This window comes from Quercus suber, unplaced genomic scaffold (assembly GCF_002906115.3).
Source record: "Quercus suber isolate HL8 unplaced genomic scaffold, Cork oak 2.0 scaffold_499, whole genome shotgun sequence".
Taxonomy (NCBI): Eukaryota; Viridiplantae; Streptophyta; class Magnoliopsida; order Fagales; family Fagaceae; genus Quercus; species Quercus suber.
This window is the reverse complement of record NW_027069948.1, coordinates 216,591-239,200: the sequence shown is the minus strand read 5'-3', so window position 1 is coordinate 239,200 and position 22,610 is coordinate 216,591. Positions and strand designations below refer to the sequence as shown.

The 22,610-nt window shown below is 38.8% G+C and overlaps 1 protein-coding gene across 1 annotated transcript; it reads left to right on the top strand.

The window, feature by feature from the left end:
- Positions 1 to 17,503: 17,503 nt before the first annotated feature.
- LOC136063208 (uncharacterized) lies at positions 17,504 to 21,736 on the top strand. Its single transcript, XM_065763238.1, has one exon. The coding sequence runs from the start codon at positions 17,504 to 17,506 to the stop codon at positions 21,734 to 21,736; it is 4,233 nt and encodes a 1,410-aa protein (XP_065619310.1).
- The last annotated feature ends 874 nt before the right edge of the window (positions 21,737 to 22,610 follow it).

Here is a 22,610-nt window from a genome sequence, read left to right as displayed (position 1 = left end):
GAATTTGGCGACCCCGACCCATTTCATAACGAGCCCTAAGCCCATGCGAGGGTGAAGGAATGTCTAAGGATGAGCAAAGAAAGCTCGAGTTGTCGAGGAACATAGCCGAGGACAATCCTGTCCTCAGCCAGCTGAAGAAATAATAAGAACTGGAAGCTCCTCCTATAAGGGCCGAAAATAGAATTTCATATTTTTAGCCCATGTTCTTGTTATTCAAATCAACCTGTAACCGTACCTAGTTGTAGTATCCCCTATTAAGACCTAGTTCTTCGGCCCACTCTCTAGAAATTTATTCTATTGGGCTAATTGGGTTTGAGTCCGCTCTTTCAGTAATAGAAGTACTCAAACCCAGCCCCTACAACAACTTTTTTTGTAGTGTATATTTGTTAATTGAGTTTGAGTTATACACTATAAAGCCCAAAACAATAAGTAAACCAACCATGTCTTAATTTTGCTTTTTTTTTTTTTTTTTTTTTTACTTAAAAAAAAGGTTGGCCAGGTTGACCCACAAAAAAGGTCAACGTTTTTTACTTCAAGTTAAAAAAATTCATGCAAGGTTAGATAATTTCCTTCAGGTTAGATTGTTGGGTCTTGATCCATTTTGCCATGCCTAGGTAGGTACAAAGCAAGGAAAACATGGTAATATGTTTCTGAATAATTCTAATACCACACACTTTCACACATATTTTGTCACAATTGTTCTATATGACAAACTGTAAATGATGGAGAAAAGATGGTGGATTCATGCGATAGTGATAGACACTCAATCACAGTTTTTACATAAAACAATTGAGGCAAATTATATGAGAAAGTGTTTGGCGCTATAGAGTATTCTTAGCTTCCATGTAGCCCATTAAGAAATTTAATTGTGGGCCCTTTGAGATGGACCAAGATCTTATGGACCACATATAGAGTAACTAGGACAATTGGCTTTCAATACTTTATCAATTTAACTTTCTTCACAAATACAGTTATACAGGGGACTATAAAATCCTATCCTATGCCCATTTTTTGTCACTACTCAAACCACCAAGTTTGGCCTCCCCCCCTCCCCCCTTTGGGCACTCGCAAGGAGTGCCTAGCTACAAAATATCACACACATATTTTACATAAACAAAATTTGGACATTCATTATTGTTAGGATTAGTGCCCTAAAATCCTATTATATAATATTATGTATAACATTATGTTATAAGTAATAAAATTGTTTTACTATCCAAATAATGGTAACATGAATATTTGGACATATCATATAGTCCTTGAGATGCATAGTATGTGATTTAGTCACAGAAGATGTAAATAACAAGTTCTTTATAAATTTAGAATCTTAGTACGTAGTCGGTGATGATGTTGGACATTTCATCTGCAAAGACTATAACATATGAATTAAGATGATTTGTCTTGATCATGAAAGTGAAGACTTCTAGTTGATACGTTAATATGTTTTAAGTGTATATAACATATTGAATTGGACCGCTGTGAGATTTATTATTCTATTAACAACTGTCAAATGAATAATAAATCTCACGACTTTTATTTACATAAACTTGCAATCCTAAGAGAATAGTGAACCCGATCATGAAATGTAAGTAACTTTGATATATCAGGAGTGAGATCTAATTTAACGGTCAAAATCTTAGTATGTTAGGCAACCACACATAGTGTTGAAGGAACACATATTCTCAAGATAGAATTCATAATATCTTTATAGATATATAAAATATTCCATTGAGATAAGTTTAATAGGTTAGGTTATTCATAGTGTTAGGCATAACCACTTTAGTAAAAATCTACTAAAGTTCTTATTTTATAAAATTGGATTTTATAAATATATATAAATAACATAAAGGATTAAATCAGGTACTCAAGAATCAAGACGTAATAATCTTCAAAGTGACAATTATATATTATGACTTTGTATTACTACGAATATGTTCATGAAGGGGTTAAATGTTTAATATAAGTCTTAGGATATAATTTATTAATAAAGTCTAAAGTACAATTAAATTTATATAGTAGTATTAAATATAATTAATAGTAACTTTGGGCTTGTCAAGAGTTGACAAATAAGCTCGAAGTCAATTAGAGCTAGAGCTTTATTTGTCCCTTTTGGTCCCACTCCAAGCTGCACACAAAAGCCCAATTAGGCTGGCCTAAAAGGCTAGCCCACTTAGATAATCAATTATTCATTTAATAAGAGTTATTAAATAAAGTAATTGCTAAGAGAAACATATAACTTCTCATAACACTCTATTATTCTATTGAACATGTATAGTACTGATTGAAAGACTACACATCTTGGGCATATGTGGAATTAGAGTGAAGATTGAAAGTCTTCCAAGTTCAATCTTTCTCTTTTTTTTTTTTTTTTTTTTTTTTACTGCATCAAGGTACGCCTTCCTATTCTTTGTTTCTAAAATACAAAAGTTCCATGTTATCTCACATGAATGAAGTAGATTTGTTTATTTCCATTGTGTGTTTTTGTATGAGATGCAAAATGTGTTTTCCAACAATTGGTATCAATGCAGTCTTCAATCTCATGTTCCTATAATATGTTGAGTGACTTTTAGAATCAAAGACAATTATTTTCATGGTATGTGAAAATTCTACAGTAATTTTCTACATAGTTTAGTTTTAGAATTATTGTTTGATAAAACTGAAATTGATGTTGTGATGTTGCTTTAGTTTAATGTTAAGTATGCCCAATTGAACTTTATGACTATAGCATCAATGAAATTCAATTTTGATCTTGATCCCATTCTATTATAATCAAGGGATTGTGTTTTGTTTATGTGAAATGACAAAAATGGTTACCAGAAAAACTCTGAAAAATTCAGTTTCACGAGTCTCGATCGATCGAGAATTCCTTTCGATTGATTGAATGTCCTTTTCGATTGATCGAACAGGAATCGAGAATCAATCGAATTAGGTAGAGGCTTTGTGATGAAATTCTTCAATTTTTCGATCAATTTAGTAATAGGTTCGACTAGTCAAAGGCACTGAATTTTGAAAATTTCACTAAGTTTTTAAAACATTAATGAAGTGCAAGGCTGTGTGTGATAAGATTACATATGTTTTCTACATAAAAACCTTTCTTTTAAAAATTCTAGTGGGAGAGAGATCCAATGGTTGAATCTAACAGTCTTTATTGTCGGTTAAAGCCTTAAGCTTGTCATCAGAAACGACGTTATAAGCTCGTCCATGTGCAATAGCTGGATTTTTCCACACATTCTCACCCTTCTTCTCTTTTCCTTTGCAAGTTCAAGGTGGGGAAGGCAACTCTTCAATCGACATAACTGGAGAAGGGGCCAAAGGAGTATAGAAGGGGATGGAGAGGATGATCCCAACTCTACTCCCAGTCTTCTGCCTCTTGGCAGGTGGCATTATCATATAGCTAGAAACTTACTCCTCTCCACCCTAAGAAGCAACCTCTAGGCATAGTCTAAGGGTTCAGGTCCTAGGTAGTGATCGTACAATGATCGAGGATCCATAAACTCATCGAAATCCTTGATGCCAAGAGAAAAATCCAAAGTAGCTAGGACCCTTTCTTGATATCGCCTCTTCAAATTAGGATGATCTTTTGTTGTAACAAGAAGAGGGTTAGGACTAGCGAATATTCAAATAACAAAGAAAATCAAAAGAAGGGAAAATGCACCAAGCGTGGGAACCTCCCATGTACGCAGCAATGGAGGCACCTCACCAACCTTGTCAAAAGCAGTTTCCTATCCCTTCCCACAGACAAAGAAGTACCTAGACTTCTAGTCGCAAAAGGAAGAGGGGAGACCACAAATGACCCTAGACTACCTATCCCAAGGATGAAACTCAAAATATCCATAGCGATTGAAGGCTTTAATTAATAGAGGTACAGGAACTCATTTAGACTGACCATGCTACCCTTGTGGACAGATATCCAGATCAACATGATGCTTACAATCATCTGCCATGAATTTAGGATGAGCTGACCAGGGGCAATCTTAAAATAGTTTAGTAGCTCGTGAATAAATGGGTGGATGGGAAAATGTAGATCACAAAGAAAATCAGCCTTGGAGAAACACCATGGCCGTGGGCAAAGGCGCAAGCCTTTTCGCCTAGATGAGGGAGACGTACCTTCATCTCAACAGGGAATTGGAAACGCTTTCTAAGATTTTTTATGTGTTTCCCCTCCAAGACACACTCCTTGATCAAAGCCTAGAAAGGTTTAGATGAAGAAGAAGTAGATGGTTTGGACGTCATTACATCCTCCCCTGCACCCACAGGGTCTTGCTAGACAACAACATCTTGCCTAGCTCACTCAACCTCACCTCGGAGCCCACAAACCTCTCCTCGACCATCTCGTTCTCCAAGTGGTATCGGATTAGAGAATGAAAAACTAGGGGATAAAGCTCAAGCAAAACTGGCCTAAAGGCACACACTTGAGACACAAATAAACCCACTTGGGGGTGGCAACCACCAAATTACTCGAGAAAGACGCCTAGAAAAACGAGATAGGAGGAGATCCTAGCCTAATAGCAATGTGATCAACCATGAATCAAAAGTGTGTAAGAACGAAAACTCACCAAAGAAACGCAAATGAAAGAAGCAAACTCAGAAGCTTGAAAAAGATATAAGGAAATACATGGAAGATGAAAATTTTTAAGGAAAAATGTGAAACCAGCACGAGAAAATTGAGACCCTGTATTCGCACATCCAACTAGTGTGTGAACGACATATAGCCACAACTAGACGTGTGACATGAAATGCATTTAATGCAACGTGAATGGCATCAAAGAATCCTCATCATATGGCATTCAAATTGTCATTATTCCTACCATCATCCAAAAATATGACGAAGGAATAATAGGGCAATTGACAAGTACTAAAATTATGGGTTCGTCATACAGCTAGCGAACCTTCATTCCACAGGCTCATCCATACTGGTGATGATCATACAATCCACAAGGACGTTGTATGAGAAGACAACCATATGGCATTAATGATGCGGCCATTAATAGTTTCGTAACCGATGAGCTCCAACGATCAAAAAGGCCAATCATAAGCTATTCAAACCTCCATTTAAGCTCAGGTAGATGTTCTTATTCTCTACTAACATTCTTATTCTCTGAGAGAAATTAAGAACCCTACTAACTTAATCATCGAAGAATCATTGGATAATGCCACTCCAATGTCTTTCTCTCTCATCATTACAGGGAACTTTTACCTCGTCATAAGCTTCAACGAGGTCAACGACTAACGACCATTTTTGTCATCATTAGACAATGTCACTGAATTTTAAGGACAACTTTATTTGACAAGAGCTTTTAAAATTGTGCTAATTAAAATGTCCAGTCATTATGAAACACTTTTAAAAGTAAACATTCATGTAAAACATGTGTACTTCTAATTATATAAACCAACGCAATATGTTCCTATGAAACGCCATTAAACCTTACAACTGAAACAACCAAAACAAGAAGGAAAACTTAAAAGCAGTTCTTACTGACACAAACTCAAGCTAGCTAAGAAACCTGTGTAGACACTCAATTTTGCACCCATAATTTAACCTTAGAAGGTGACCAAAATAATCATTCTAAGTATCCAAAAGTCATGTTTGCATTTCATGCATTAAATCATTTATCACTATAGATACCGTATTTTGTCCACTCTTAATTTGCGTGCCGGACTCAAAAAATTGTAAAAATATTAACTTTTTTTCATGGGGCCACAAAAACATCTAGATTGATGTGGCACAACCCATTTAGGCATTAAAGCACTCGAAGTGTCATTTCAGTTCAAATTGACCAAAATGCCCCTAGTCAACTCTGGGTTGACCGAAAGTCAAAGTCAATTAGAATCATCCCAAAACAAAAAATTTCAAGTTTTTACATCAAACTTGAGCTACTTGGTGATTTTTGTCAAGTTTGACCTAAGGTTGACTCTTGGGGGGCACCAAAAACTCTAATTTTGATTCAACCATCAAAACAAGTTAAGGATAGCGTCATTACAAAGATTATTGAATTCCTTTTCCAACGACTATTCATGAGTCAAAACCGGAGTAAAAATGATTGAGATATCCTGAAAACCGTGCAAAGCACATCAACTCGGTTCCCAAGGTCATAACTTTTGATCTGTCCATTGGAATTTCAATTTCTTTAATGTTCTAGAAACTAGACATCCATACCTTTCTAAGAATACCAAGATTAGCTCAATTTAAGATAGAGAAGACCTTCAAAAAGGCCTCCAACTTTGGCGGGCACTAAGTGGCCACTGGAAGCCTATAGGTCACCTTTTTGCTATAAAGAACCCCAGACCCTCCTCAGATAAAAATAATAATAATAATAAAAACTATTTTGGGCATTTGGACAAATTTTCTAGGCAGATTCTCTCTCTTTTCCTCTCTAAATTCTCTTCTAAACACATTAAAAAACATTTGATTCCTCTCTCTTCTCAACAATCTAAAGGCAGGGTTCTTGCACTCTTTTTCCTCTCTTTGATCTTAGGACCTTGGATTTGAGGTTTTAAGGGTGTAAATGTAGCTTCTTAGCTACTATCTACACCCTTCGTTTTATCTTGCTTCATAACATGTTTTATTAGTAAACCTTCTCAACACGCGGATACAGAAGAGTTAATTCAGTGAGTCAAGAATTGATACGCAAGTCACAACCCAAAATTTCACTCCACCACATAAAACCATCATACTTGTTTACCAAAAGCCCCCATGGTCAAATTCAATATCCTTAATTAGCCACCCACCAATGCAACCTGCCACCTCAAACTTCCCCCAAAATCGCCACCGTCAACTTAATCTACGTTTTGCAGCATTAGATGCATTTTGGTTAGTTATGGTCTACTGTTTTTGTTCTTAAAATTTTCCATTTTGACCAACTGCTTTGTGGTCATCTTTTGGATTTATTTAGTGTTGTTAAAATTTTCAGAAGAATGTTAACGTAAATTCTATTATGTTGTTGTTGGGGCTGTTTGAGGTGGGGAATATTTTCTTGCCTGTCCTACATGACCTGTCCTGCCTACTTTGTGCCCCGTAGGATTTCATGTCTTGAAAAGGTGACAGGGTGGGGAAAGGTTTTGCTCACTCCAACCTATCCCGCCTTGTCCTTTCCTAAATATGTGTATATATTTGTGTGTTTTTATTTAATATAAATTAAATCATTATATATATATATATACATATATATTTTATAAACAAGATTCTAATATCAAGCAAAGAACAAAGTTATACAACAAATACCAAGACACTAACTCCTGCAGAAAAGCAAGATGCAAACCCAAACTGTCAGCAGTACAATATAGTTACAATGCTCCAAAAACAATTCAACCCAATAGCAACATCATGTTGCAACCCAATCAGCCTACATGAAACAGAGTAGACAATGAAAGCACCTCTCACTCGGTCATTAGTAGACCAACTACAATAGTAAAATTTGAGATATAAAAAGTACCAATCAGCAACTAACTAATTTTACTCCTAATCTATCACATGCAACCTTGTCAATTGCAAAAAAATTGCTGGGCACATAAGCACCAATCCTCCACTTAATCAATGAATATTTCAGTTTTTGCATATCTTGACTTATGGATGTTGTGCAAAATCACGATGTTAGCCTCTTAAAAACTAATTTTTAGGCATATTTGGATATGATCAACTTATTCTACACTAGAGGAAAAAAAAAAAAAACCGAATTATTAAATTCTGGGAGAGAAAGGCCATAGATCCAACTAGTTCATCTCCAACTCCACTGTCGTGCGTAAATGAATTCATTTTGGGTATTACCAAGAGTTGATGAAGATAAGATAGAAGGGCGAGATGTAATGAATATTGAATTTATATTTTCGATGTAGAAACCAGAAATGTACTTATTTGTTAAGTTGCTAGTGTGATATACTCCATATAGGATGCCACTTTGTATATTGTACTCCTTTAGCATTTTCCATACTTTCAAGAGGATTTCTGTGTTTATCTTGTTGTCAATTACAAATAAGCGTTCAACTACTAGGAGAAAGTTAAATCTCAGCAACACTAAACCATCTATTACAACTGAACAAGGACTATCAATAAAAATGAAAAGAGGGGGGGGGGGGGGGGTGGGGGGGGGGGGGAAGCAATGGTAGATGCACAACATCTTTCACCATAACTTTAACAATTTTTGAGTTGTTGTTAGGACATATGTGATTCACTTGTTAGGAACATATGTCACTACTTTATGTAATTGGCTAATCCTTTGACAAAACGCACTTTACTTGTATTTGGGTAGATCTATGATGTGTTTAATACTTCAAGAAACCTTGTTTCAAGATCAAGTGTTAAAGCTATCCAATTCTGTCCAAGTTTCAAGCTGAAAATTGCTGTTCATTAAATCTCGACAGCTAGCCATCTATAGAGCTTGAAAAGCTGTTCCAGCCCTGTGGCTCGATAGATAGGATATCTATCATGGTTTAAGAAAAACCGAATTTTAGATCTGTTTTGACTCTAATCTATGATTATGTGTTTAGGCTTTCTTTTCTCACGATCCTAGACATATAAATGGATTATTTTAAGGGCTATCAAAGAGGATACAAGTTGCACAAATGTTGAGCAAAGTTTTTCAAGCAAATTGTGACCAGAGACAGAGTTTTTCCCTAGTTCATCATTCTTGTAGATGTTGCTATGTCTGTGCACCATAGGGTTTTGTAACCAAGTATCTTCTTGGTCTTCATCATGGATGAACTGAAGAACTTTGCAGCCAACAACCTTCTCTAGTTGGTGATTGAAGTCGCGTATTGAGATCTGTGCAATTGGTTAGTCACGTACTGAAAGCTGTGCATCAAAAGGAGAGATTATCACTACAGAACAAGTCCAATTAGGTATTAGGGTAAAAGTTCAACTGTAGGTTGATATAAGGTACTGGGATTCCTTTACTTGTAATCGCTTGTTGTGATAATAGTGGAGTTTCAGGAGTGGTGACCTTAAAATCACCCGGTGAGTTTTTGCCTTGTAAGTTTTTCCCATTTGTAAACAAATCACCATGTCAATTTATTTTCCGCTGCATACTTAGTTTAATTAGTGATTTGTTTGTGCTACCACACGTTTACATGTTAATTTGATTAATTAATTAAACTTGGCTAATTAATCAATTAATTCATCACAAGAGGTCAATTTATTTTTGGCTTATCAAGTAGTATCAAAGCAAACACACTCTGATTAGGGTTAATCTTTGTTGTGTTGATCAATTGACCCTTGTTGTCATGGCTGTAACTGGCTTGAAGAGATCTTTGTTTTCAAATACATCTTGTTTTTCTAATCTCTATTTGTTTGAGTGTCTCAAAAAATACAAGTCTAAAAGTTATTTGAATTCTCTTATGTTAACTAGTGGAAAAGATCTCAGTTTGACTAATAAGAAACTAGACTGTCTCAGAATGAAAATGTGCAAAAGAGTTTGTTTGAGAAGAGTAAAAATTAAAGGCTTAGCTCGTAAAAGGCAGATGAAAGAAAGCACCATTCCCTCTAATCTGTCATCTAAGCACGAAGTGTATTTTATGATGAAGTTCGCATTTAAAGTTATGGACACGTGTTTATGGTACCTTGACAGCAGTTGCTCAAGACACATGACTGGAAACCGATCTCTCTTCAAGGTTTTCGAGTCTAAGAAATGTGGCAATGTCACTTTTAGTGATGGGAGCAAATCACAGATCAAAGGGAAGGAAATCATCTCTCTACTTGGACTACCAGACATTGCAAATGTTCTATACGTGGTGTTCACACTCTCGACAATTGTTATGGATTGGTTCTTGATGCTGATACTATATGCAATAGCATTCATTTGCCAAATGAAGACCTATGGCATCAACGGATGGAACATACTAGTTACAAACATCTTTCTATTGTGTCTGAGTATGAATCCGTGTTGGGAATACCAAAGCTTAGTAGAATGAGAAATGTAGTGTGTAGACCATGCCAGCTTGGGAAACAAACGAAAGCTAAGCATCCTGACACTCAGACATCAGCTACATCTAGGTCATTGGAGCTTCTACATTTGGATCTTATGGGTTCAACTAGAACCGAGTCTCTTGGTGGTAAGAGATACATCATGGTTGTGGTAGACAACTTCACTAGGTACACTTAAGTCATTCTCCTACGATCCAAGTCTGATGCTCCTGAGCACATTGAAGCTCTATATACAAGATTGTAGAACAAAAAAAGCCTGAAGATTAATCGAATTTGAAGTGACCATGGTAAAGAATTGGAGAACTCGTACATGGAGTCCTTTTGCACAAGATCAGGTATATTTCAAAAATTCTTTGCTCCTATTACTTTTCAGCAGAATGGTGTAGCAAAAAGAAAGAGCAAGGTTATTCAGGAGATGACCGGAGCCATGTTGCATAACAAAGATGTGGCTAGAAATTTGTGCGGAGAAGCCGTTAATACTGCATGTCATACAGTTAATAGGGTGTACTTCAGACCCGGTACCAAAAAGACTCTTTATGAGTTATGGAAAGGAAGGAAGCCGAATGTGAAGTATTTCAGAATCTTTGGAAGTACTTGTTTCACCCTCAAGGATAGAGAGAATATAGGAAAGTTTGACTCCCGGAGTGATGAAGGTATATTTCTGGTTTACTTCTCCATAAACAAGGCTTATTAGGTATACAATAAAAGAACTATGAAGGTAATGGAGACAGTGAATGTTGTTATTAATGAGTCTTTAGATTCCGGTTCTAAGAAAGGCATTGAAGAATTCTCTAAAGAAATTCTACCTCCTGAGCCTAAGTAAGTTCAAGAAATTATTGAACAAGAACTTGCATCTCCAAGTACTCCTGGTACTCCTAGTGTTATGGAAGATTCTGCAGATATACCCACTTCACCAGATTCTAAATCACATGAAGAGAAAGGACCTTCCTCCAGAAGTTATTGTGGGAAACATGAATGAACTTACATTAAGGAAATGTACAGTTGATAAATGTGTTGCTAACTTTGTGTCTTATTCTTGTTATTTGTCACAGGTTGAACCCATGAAAGTTAAGGAAGCTCTTCAAGATGAAAGTTGGGTCGAAGCAATACATGATGAACTGCTTCAGTTTTAGAGGAATAATGTCTGGATTTTAGTACGTAGACCGGAGAGTGAGCACATCACCGGTACAAAGTGGATATTCCGCAATAAAACTGATGAGGAGGGCAATGTGATTCGCAACAAGGCTCGGCTTGTAGCTCAAGGATACTCACAAATGGAAGGAGTAGACTATGATGAAACATTTGCCCAAGTTACCTATATGGAGTCCATCAGAATTCTCCTTACCCTAACATGTCATCTGAAGTTCAAACTTTATCAGATGGATGTAAAGACTGCTTTCTTGAATAGGCTCCTTAAAGAAAATGTCTATGTGGCTCAACCAAAAGGATTCATTGATCCACACTTTCCGAATCATGTGTTGTATCTCAAGAAGGCACTTTATGGGTTGAAGCAAGCCCCTAAAGCTTGGTATGATAGGCTCACATAATATCTGGTGTCACATGTGTTCACAAGACGAAAGGCTGATCAAACTCTCTTCATTAAAAAGGAAGATGGCGAGTTGATAGTTGCTCAAGTTTATGTTGATGATATCATCTTTGGATCGACTAAGGATGAACTTGCTCATGACTTCTCAAAACTCATGCAAGCCGAGTTCAAGATGAGCATGATTGGAGAGTTGACTCAGTTTCTTAGATTGCAAATTCGTCAACAAGATTCAGGTATATTCCTATCTCAATCTAAATATGCTAAGAATCGTGTGAAAAAGTTTGGTTTGGAATCTACTAGTTTTGTTAGAACCCCCATGAGCACAAATGTTAAACTCACTGTCTTGCTAGGCAAAAATGTAGATTCATCTCTCTATAAAAGCATTATAGGTAGTCTTTTTTACCTTACTGCTAGTAGACCTGACATTAGTTACAGTGTTGGAGTGTGTGCTAGATATCAGACTAATCCTAAAGAATTTCATATGACTGCTTTAAAAAGAATTATAAAGTATGAAAAAACCACTGCTGAGTTTGGTGTGTAGTACAGCAAGGACACAAATGATGTCTTAGCTAGGTATTCTGATGCTGATTAAGCTAGAAATGCTGATAATAGAAAGAATACATCGGGGGGTTGTTTTTATGTGGGTAACAATCTTGTCTCCTGGATAAGCAAAAAGTATAACTTCATCTCTTTATCCACTGCAGAAGTTGAGTACATCATTGCCGGTAGTTGTTGCACCTAACTCCTATGGATGCAAAAACTCCTCCATGATTATGGCATTTGTCAGAGCATCTTACCATCTATTATGACAATACCAATGTCATCAACATCTCTAAGAATCTAGTTCAACATTCTCGAACCAAACATATAGAGATTCAACATCACTTCATTAGGGAGCTTGTCAAAGATTATATTCTCACTCTTGAGTTTATTTACACCGATGATTAGAAGACTGATTTGTTCACCAAACCTCTTGACAGCAAACGTTTTGAATTCTTTCGTCAAAACATTGGTGTTATTTTCATGAATTGATCTCTCTCTCCTCCTTCCTCCTCATGCATTTGCATCTAGTTATGTTTTGCTTTGTTTAACATGTTTTTATTTGTTTTTAGTTTTGTTTATTTTGTTTTTGATATAAAAATTTAAAAAAAAAATACAAAAACAGTGTGTGTTTTGTGTACATTGGTACTTGTGTACCTTAGATGGCCATTGAAACAAAGTTTTTTAAACTTTGTATCTTTTGTAGCTTAGATGAGCATCTCTATGCACAACTAAGTAAGTGAACTTTATGGCTCTTATTTGTGATGAGTAAGATTAAGTTATCTCTTGTACTTAACACTTGTATCACTCCTTTTGACAGGAATGACTAAAAAATCCTAAAAGAAAGGCATAAATAACCATCTCACCACTGTTGCCCGCCAATTATGAAATGACATCTGTATGTTTCGGCATAGCAAAAGTGCAATGTCAATGACATTTGTGTGCTTCGGCATAGCAAAATTGGAATGTCAAATGCTTAACATAATTGGATATTTCTTTTCTATCTCTCATATGCCCATGCATGTTTTGCTTAAAAAGAAAAATATGCTTAGAAAAATAAGAAGCAAAAAGATCAAAATGCTTTGTATATGATTTCAAGCGTGTATTTTAGGAGATGCAGGAGTTTTAGGATGTACCTCAAAAGTGATAGTCCCCATCAAACAGTTATGATTGTGTGTGAGTTAAAGTGATTTTCTCATATCTCAAATCGTCATAACATGTATATACTTATGCAATCTTGCGATATTTTTCACACACAACACGCAATATTCTTTGCTACTCTTGATACATGTGCAGGTACAATGTGATTTAGCCATCACAAGGTTTACATGTGTTAATGTATGCTCACTAAACTGTCTTAACTTATTTTTAAAATATAAAATTGGTTAGACTTGTTTAGCGTATGTGTGTGTGTGTGTGTTTTTGAGATCCATGTGCTTAAAATTGTTGTTGATAGATGATTTTGAGAACTTAAACTGTTGTTTGGATCCTTGGTTAAGTTGCATGCTTGATTGCATTCATATCTATGTTTTTCCCTTTTTGAAAAATTGTTTTTAAGCAATCTCGACACATCCTCGACACCTGACTATTTTTCGAGCTCTTAAGCTTTTTCTTATCGCAATCTTGACACATTCTCGATAGCTGGTGGATCGATCGAGAAAAATTCTGTCTCCTCGATAACTTCTCGACACTTGGTGGATCAATTGAGCTTCAGTTAGCCTTTTGTTTGATTTGTCCCTTAACAATTTTATCTGTCAACATTTTGTTCTTTCAACACCTGGCTCGACAGATGTCTTGATACCTCTTGTGACCTCTATCTGTCAAGATTTACTGAGGTTTTATATATATGGTCTGTGCGATCCGGTTCTCATTTCTCTTGATCTCTCTCTCTCGATAGCTTTGTTCTTTCTCCTCCTAAATCACTCTCACTCACTCCAAATCCTTTCCTTAAGGTTTCTTCAAGCTTTTTCAAGTTTTTCTTCACTTGGTAATCTTCTAATCTTTTCATTCTTCATGCATTTCATGTTTTGAAACCTTGGTTTTTGGGTTTTTGAAAAATTTTTGGGTTTTTGAAAAATTGATGAGTTGTTGTTGAAATTTTTGGATGGGTTTTCACTTAAATGAGTTTTAAATCTCATGCATTGCATCACATTAGCATTATAACTATATTATCATGCATTTAGATGTGTGCAAACTGTCTATGTGTTGGTAGGATTGGATTGGGCTGAGCCCATGATGAATTTTATATTGCATGTCACATGTTCATCCATTTCTCATGCATACGTACTCTCTTTTCAATATATTTTGATATATTTGAACTGCTTGGGTCTTTTTTGATTGTCTTTATCTCTCCCTCTCTTTTCTGTTTACGTTAGTCGTGTCTATGGCACCTAAACGTAAGAAAGCTTCGTCTCGAAACCCTTTTCGTTCCAAGGCATCATCTTCATCTGATCCTACTCCTTCTCATATTTGGTTCCATGATGAGGATGCCCGAAAGAACTTCTCAAAGAACTTTTCTATATGAGGTGTTCATTCGGAAAGCCAAGTAATTTTGGCAAACTTCGCCAACACTGACCTACCCGATGTCATTCACAATTAGGGTTAGGAGTCACTGTGTGATGTCCCGGTCACATGTCCTTCTGTGCTGATCCAGGAGTTTTACTCTAACATGCATGGAATTGATTCTTCAGCACCTCTCTTTCATACTCAGTTCGAGGTACGCGCATTACTGTCACACCACAGCTTGCTGCGAATGTGCTTCGTGTCTTGAGGGTAGAGCATCCTGACTACCCCAGTTATGAGTGTCTGAGGACTGTGTCCAAAGACGAGATGATGTCTGCTTTCTGTGAGCGCCCTTCTGTTTGGGGTGATCGTCAGTTTACACCATGTAGGCCTTTTGCTGAAGGTCCTAGATTCATGAACATGGTGAAGGAAATATAGTTTCTTATGTTTTCTCCTATGGATAGGGTTTTCGTGACATATTCAGTTTTTATTTTTATTTTTAATGTGTTAGAGCATGTGTGCAACAACTTTTTTCCTTACCAATTCAATATTTGCATGGACTCCTGGAACGAGGCTTTTGGGTCTTGTTGGTAGCCTAAACAAGCAAAGTTTCGAAACCCACATGGATCCATTACGTCATAAAACTATACATTTTATGAGTGAAACCCAAGAAAATAAACAAACCTCTTTTGGGCTTGTTTTATGGTTTTTGTGAGGGTTTTAACCCACTTTGTCATATGGATCAGAGGGTTCACCTTTGAGCTCCTCATCCGTAAAACTTTGTCTTCTTAGCCCACTGCCCATTTCCCTTGGGCTTATTGCTAAGAGTGGTTTAAATTAAATGCTTGGATATTATCCATCTTTTTGCGTTTGTTTTGCATGTTTGTTGAGAAATAAACTGCATGGATATCCCAATACAATACATTTGATATTCCACCTTGGAATTTTCGGTACAAGTTAACCTCATTAATCTCCATTGCCATTACCCAATTTCCGGTACAAGTTAATCTCCATTGCCATTGCTCATTTGCAAGAACACTAGACAACTTAGCAAATGGGTAACTACCTGATGCAAAAATTGCCCGAGCATCAAATTTTTAACTAAGGACTGCTTGAGGGAGCCAATTGTCATACCAGATGTGTATTTTGCTACCATCAACAAGCCTCTATTTGAGAGAAAAAAAAAAAAAAAAATCCCTCTAACAGCCCCTCTGATCTTCAAAATCTGCCTCCAACCCCATGAGCAATTCAGGGGTATTTTAACTTCCCAAATGTTTTTCCCTTTTAGGAGGTATTTGTGCACGCATGCCACCCATAAAGAGCCTGCTTGAGTCAGCAAATTCCAAATATGCTTAGTGTGATTGCAGCTTCATTCCAGTCCCTAATCCTTTTTAGCCCCAAAACGCATTCAGATTTAGGCAAATAAACTTGCTTCCATGCAATCTTGGCCTATGAATAGTCTAATTAGATCCACTCCACAGATATAAATTAAAGAGCTTCTCAATGTCTTTAACTACCTTCGCGGGGAGGATAAAGGAACTTGTCCAATATATTTGAATCCCTAACTACACAAATATGATAAGTTGGACTCTACCTTCCTTCGTCCACCCCTCCACCTCGTGGACGAAGGAAGTTAAGCCATTAATAGAGGATTCAATATTTCAGAGAGTAACAAACTAGCTATCAGACCGTTGGAAGCTTATCAAAGCCCACATTAATGAGCTCAAAGGCATTACAAAAGAAGCACTAAAGCCACAGTAAAGGCCACAACAGCTAGAAGCAATGGAGCCATATATAAACACTCCTCAAAACCAAACAAGGTACATACTGATATACACATACACCGTAGCTCTGATACTTCTAGTTCTCATAACTTCTTTTAGCCTCAATACGCTGACTTTATCATCGGAAACTCTATAGCCGACACCCCACCGGTGACCATCCAAAGAGTATTCCTTTCACGACATTGCAGGTATAGAGACAAAGTGCGTGCTGACCTATCTAGACGAACATACTTGACTGACGATTATAGCATCATCAGATTCTATAGAAGCCAACTTCTCCAATAATAGCTTACAATCTTTCAAGGACAATTTTTCAGGAATAAGGGGTAGACTAAGAAACTTAACAGGGAGAGTACCTTCCTTGAATGATAATTGATGGATAACAAAAAATTACATCTATGGTTCGTCCAGATGGGTCGTCCATAATGAACGGTTAGCCAAACAACCAGGCCATCTCCTATTCGTCCAGATATCTCGTCCTTGGGATGTTGGACAATTGATTAAACTTCAAAGAATCAAGTCGAAAGAATCGTCCATGTGTAAGGTGGTGGACGACCACACAACGATGCGACAAAGAGTCGTCCATGCGCTCTGCGCATGGACGACTACGCAACACTTAGCAAATTTTGGAGCGGTTAATCAACCCGTGTTCATCGCCGCCAATCCCTCCCACGTATGTAACTTCCAACGGCGGTTATAATTTCTATAGCCGTTGAGGAGGTTATGTCCGAATTCCAAGATTCTGGGGGAAGTTATTGAACTAGTAACCGCCCTAGAATACCCTATATAAGGACCGGTCTTAACCATGCAAAGGTATGAATTTCCTGAGATTTTACATTGAATAAAGTTGGAACTCCATTAGAAGGGAAGAAACTAACTTTGTCATCGGAGGGTATTTAGTCGGTTCACCCTGGTCACCGTTTGACTGTTTTCTCTCTTTATAGGCCTTCGCTAACGCCGTAGTCCACCGAAACCGAAGTGTTCAATTAACTGATTCCATACATCATCAGTTGGCGCTGTCTATGGGAAACGTGAATCGATTTGCGATTTGCTTTTTCTGGGACAAAAAGTCGAATGGTTCGGACCAAATCGAGGGCTACTAGCCCAGGCCACCAAGAGAGTAGGGATGCTTCTAGCCATCCCCACCGAAATCACCAATCAGCGCCTGTCACACAGTCGCCTTCCATCCAACACATACAATCCATGGCGGCCACAATGGCGAAATTAACCCGCCAGAATCAAGAGTTGACTAGGGAGATAGAAAGGCAGCGCCGAGAAGGGCATGCTGAGAGACAATCCCAGGGTCAAGAAGATAGAGGAGGAAATGCTGAGCCCGAGATTCAATCAAGAGGCACCACTTCGCGAAGAGTGCCACATCTGGAGAAGGAAATGGATCAGATGAGGAAGGTTATGGACGAGATGAAGGAGAACATGAGAAGGGCAAATCCCGTAGAGGATTTGGTTCACCGAACAGACTCCCCTTTCACAGCTTCCATTAATGGGCATCCCTTGCCGCCTAAATTCAAAATGCCTTCCCTGGACTCATACGATGGAACACATGATCCCTTTGATCATATCGCTACTTTCAAGACTACAATGCATCTCCAAGGGGTTCCCAATGAAATCATGTGCAGAGCCTTCCCTACCACCCTTAAGGGACCAGCGCGAGTATGGTTCAGCAAAATACCCCCGAATTCTGTAAATTCTTTCGAGGAGTTAAGCAAATTATTTGTCAATAATTTCATTGGGGGACAGAGACACAAACGTTCCTCATCCAGTTTGCTGACCATAGAGCAAGGAGAGAATGAAAGCCTGCGTTCCTTTATCACGCGCTTCAATAGGGAAGCCTTGACAGTAGACGAGGTGGACGACAAGCTACTATTGGCAGCCTTCCACAATGGGGTTAACTCTGACTTATTTATTCACAAGTTGTATGAAAAAGAGCCCCAATCCATGGCTGAACTCGTCCATTCAGCCCAAAACTTTATGAATGCAGAAGATGCCATCATAGCTAAGAAAAGGAAGAGGGCTGAAAGGATGGAAGTCAACTCCCCACGTCACTCTGATCAAGGGCCTCGTCCAAAGAAGGGACGAACGGAAGATAAAAAGGATCAAGACAGGGATAACAGGAAGGCAGGTCCATCAGTAAGGAGTCAGAATTATACACCCTTGAATGCCCCACTCGATCAAGTGCTCATGCAAATCAAGGATGATCCTTCCTTGAAGTGGCCAGAAAAGATGAAAGGAGATCCTAACAAGCGCAATAAGAATAAATATTGTCGCTTCCATAGGGATCATGGGCATGACACGGACGAGTGTTATGGCTTGAAGCAGCAGATTGAGAATCTCATTAGACAAGGAAAGTTGAGGCATTTCGTTGGAAGGGATCATAAAGATGAAAAATCGAAAGCAAAGATGGAAGAGTCATCACGGCCCCCACTTGGAGAAATAAGAGTTATCATTGGTGGGACGTCGACAGGACAATCTTCCAAGGCAAAGAAGACGTACCTCAAAGCGGTGCAGAACGTCCAACTCTCTGGACGACCCCCAATAACGAAGGAAACAGGCGAGCCAACCATCTCTTTTACGGACGAAGAAGCTGAGAGGATCCATCATCCACACAACGATGCAATCGTCATTACCCTACTCATAGCAGATTACAGAACCAAGAGGGTGTTGGTGGATGATGGAAGCTCAGCAGATATATTGTATTATCCTGCCTTCCAGCAGATGAGGATTGGGCAAGATCAACTTCGTCCAGCATGTTCGCCACTGATAGGATTTGGAGGAATGAAAGTGCAGCCCGTAGGTACCATTACCTTGCCTGTAGTAGTAGGGTCATACCCGCAGCAGATAACTAAGGAAGTAAATTTCCTTGTGGTGGATTGTTCATCCTCTTACAATGCCATCATTGGAAGACCAACCTTGAACAGTTGGAAGGCGGTAACATCTACCTGTCATCTGTCAGTTAAATTCCCTACGGAGTGTGGGATTGGGCAAGCACAAGGAGATCAGTTGGCAGCCAGAGAGTGTTACCTAGCCATGTTGGCTGTGGACGAGCAAATGCAGACTATGAGTATAGAAGAAAGAAAAATTATTGCAGAACCGACTGAAGTATTGGAAGATGTTTTATTTCGAGAAAATGATAGTGAGCAATTTACTAGAATTGGAACAAGTATGAAGGAGAAGGCGAAAGAAGACCTCGTCCAGTTTCTAAAGAAGAATGCCGATGTTTTTGCATGGAGTCATGACGACATGCCTGGCATTGATCCAAGTGTAATCACTCACCGACTGAACGTGTCCCCCTCTTCGAAGTCTATTCGTCAAAAGAAGAGGGTGCTTGCCCCTGAACGAGAGAAGGCTATCAAGGAAGAGGTTCAGAAACTAACCACAGCACAGTTTATCCGGGAAGTCTATTACCCGGATTGGTTAGCAAATGTAGTGATGGTGAAGAAGGCAAATGGCAAGTGGAGGATGTGCGTCGACTTTACTGACTTGAACAAGGCTTGCCCTAAGGATAGTTATCATTTGCCACATATTGATAAACTAGTTGATTCTACAGCTGGCCATCAACTGTTGAGCTTCATGGACGCCTTCTCAGGATATAATCAGATAAAGATGGACGAGGCAGACCAGGAAAAGACATCTTTTATTACCAGTCAATGTTTGTTTTGTTACAAGGTGATGCCCTTCGGTCTGAAGAATGCAGGGGCAACTTATCAAAGGTTGGTGAATCACATGTTTCATCCACAGATAGGACGGAATGTAGAAGTGTACGTGGATGACATGCTTATGAAGAGCTTAGATGAAGGAAGCCACTTGGACGACCTTCAGGAAACCTTTGAAACACTTAGGCGATACAAGATGAAGCTGAACCCAAGTAAATGTGCATTCGGAGTATCGTCGGGAAAGTTTCTAGGATTCATGGTTTCAGAGAGAGGAATTGAGGCAAATCCAGACAAGATCCAAGCCATATTGAACATGGAACCACCGAAGAACATCAAGGAAGTCCAATCCCTAACTGGACGAGTTGCGGCTCTGAACAGGTTTGTCTCAAAAGCCACTGACAAGTGTTTACCCTTTTTCAAAATTCTCAGGAAGGCATTTGAATGGACGAACGAGTGTCAAAGGGCCTTCCAGGACCTAAAGCACTATCTTACCACGGCCCCGTTGCTAAGTCCTTCTGTGCTAGGAGAAGAACTATATTTATACTTAGCAGTGTCCCCATATGCCGTAAGTTCAGCGTTGATCAGGGAGGAAGAAAAGGTACAAAAGCCTGTGTATTATACTAGCCGGGCACTGAGAGGAGCAGAAGAAAGGTACCCATTGATAGAGAAGTTAGCCTTCGCGCTAATAACAGCCTCTAGGAAGTTAAGACACTACTTCCAAGGTCATGTCATCAATGTCATGACTGATCATTCACTCAAGAAAGTAATGAACAAACTTGAAGCTGCAGGACAACTAATTCAATGGGCAGTTGAGCTCAGTGAGTTTGATGTTCGGTACCAACCGAGGAATGCAATAAAAGCTCAAGCCCTGGCAAATTTTATTGTAGAATTCACTCCAAGTTATGAGGACTTGGATGAGAAAGAAGATAGTAAAAGATGGGTCATCCACGTAGATGGATCATCTACGCTACATACAGGAGGTATAGGAGTTGTTTTGCAGTCACCAGAAGGAGACAAGCTGAAGTACAAAGTTCACTTGCAATACCAGACAACTAATAATGAAGTAGAATATGAAGCCCTTCTTAAAGGGTTGGAGTTGGCCAAATCTGTAGAAGCAGACTCAGTACTCGTCTTGGGAGACTCACAGTTGGTCATAGGCCAAGTAAATGGGACGTGTGAAGCCAAGGAAGATAGAATGAAGAAATATTTGAAGAAAGTGTTACGCCTTGTAAAGAAATTCAGGGAAGCTAACTTTGTCCAAATCCCAAGGGAACAGAACATGGAAGCGGACACTCTAGCAAAGGAAGCCTCTGCCAATGAAGCAATGGACAAGTTTGATGAAATACGATACATGCCCAGCATAGACCTCCTAGAAATGCTACAAATAGAAGGTGAGGAGAATTGGATGACCCCGATAGTATCATACCTGAAGGCCGGAAGGCTTTCAGAAGGGAAGGACGAAGCCAGAAAGATCAGAGTTAGATCAACCAGATACATCCTCATGGACGACGTGCTCTACGAAAGAGGTTTTTCACAACCATACCTGAGGTGTTTGGCCCCAAACGAGGCGAATTATGTACTAAGAGAAGTTCATGAAGGAGCGTGTGGTAACCATTCGGGGGCCAGATCACTCGTCCACAAGGTCATCCGTGCAGGGTATTATTGGCCAACCATCCAAGCTGACGCTAAGGCGTATGTTAAGGTATGTGATCAATGCCAACGTTTCAGCAATATTCCTAGGCAACCATCAGAATACCTTACCCCAATGATGGCCCCTTAGCCTTTTGCACAGTAGGGTTTGGATATTTTGGGCCACTTCCTAACTGGAACCAGACAGATGAAGTTTTTGATAGTGGGGATAGATTATTTCACTAAATGAGTGGAAGCTAAACCCTTGGTGAAAATCACACAGCAAAATGTCAAAAACTTTGTTTGGAAGAGCATTGTATGTAGATTTGGAGTACCAAGGGTGTTAGTGTCCGACAACGGACGACAGTTTGATAATACACCCTTCAGAGAATTTTGTGAACAACTCGGAATCAAGAATCACTACTCCTCACCCTCCCACCCACAGGCCAACAGACAAGCAGAAGTAGCAAACCGATCCTTGTTAAAAATTATCAAAACTCGGCTTGAAGGGGCAAAGGGAGTATGGCCAGACGAATTACCAGGTGTTTTGTGGGCTTATAGAACAACAGTGAGAACTCCCACAGGAGAGACTCCTTTCAAATTGGCTTATATGAGCGAAGCAGTCATGCCCACAGAAGTGCATATGGCCAGCCATAGGGTGATGAAGTATCAAGATGAAGAAAACAAAGAACAAATTCGTCTTAATCTCGACCTTATAGACGAGGTAAGGATGGACGCGGAGCAAAGAGTAGCAAGGTACAAAAACCTCATGGCAAGGCAGCATGACGCCATGGTGAAACTCAGGCGCTTCACATTGGGGATCTCGTCCTGAAGAAGGTTTCTTTGGCCACCAAAAATCCAGCCCACTGAAAATTGGGACCAAATTGGGAAGGACCTTATAGGGTAATCAACTGCAAGAGGCAAGGATCCTACTATTTGAAAGCCCTGGACAGAAGGAAGTTAGAGCACCCATGGAACGTTGAACACCTAAGGAGGTACTATCAATAAAGGGTGATCAGGGACGA

Coding starts and splice junctions, on each gene's coding strand:
- LOC136063208 (XM_065763238.1), top strand. CDS start 17,504: ATGGCGAAATTAACCCGCCAGAATCAAGAGTTGACTAGGGAGATAGAA.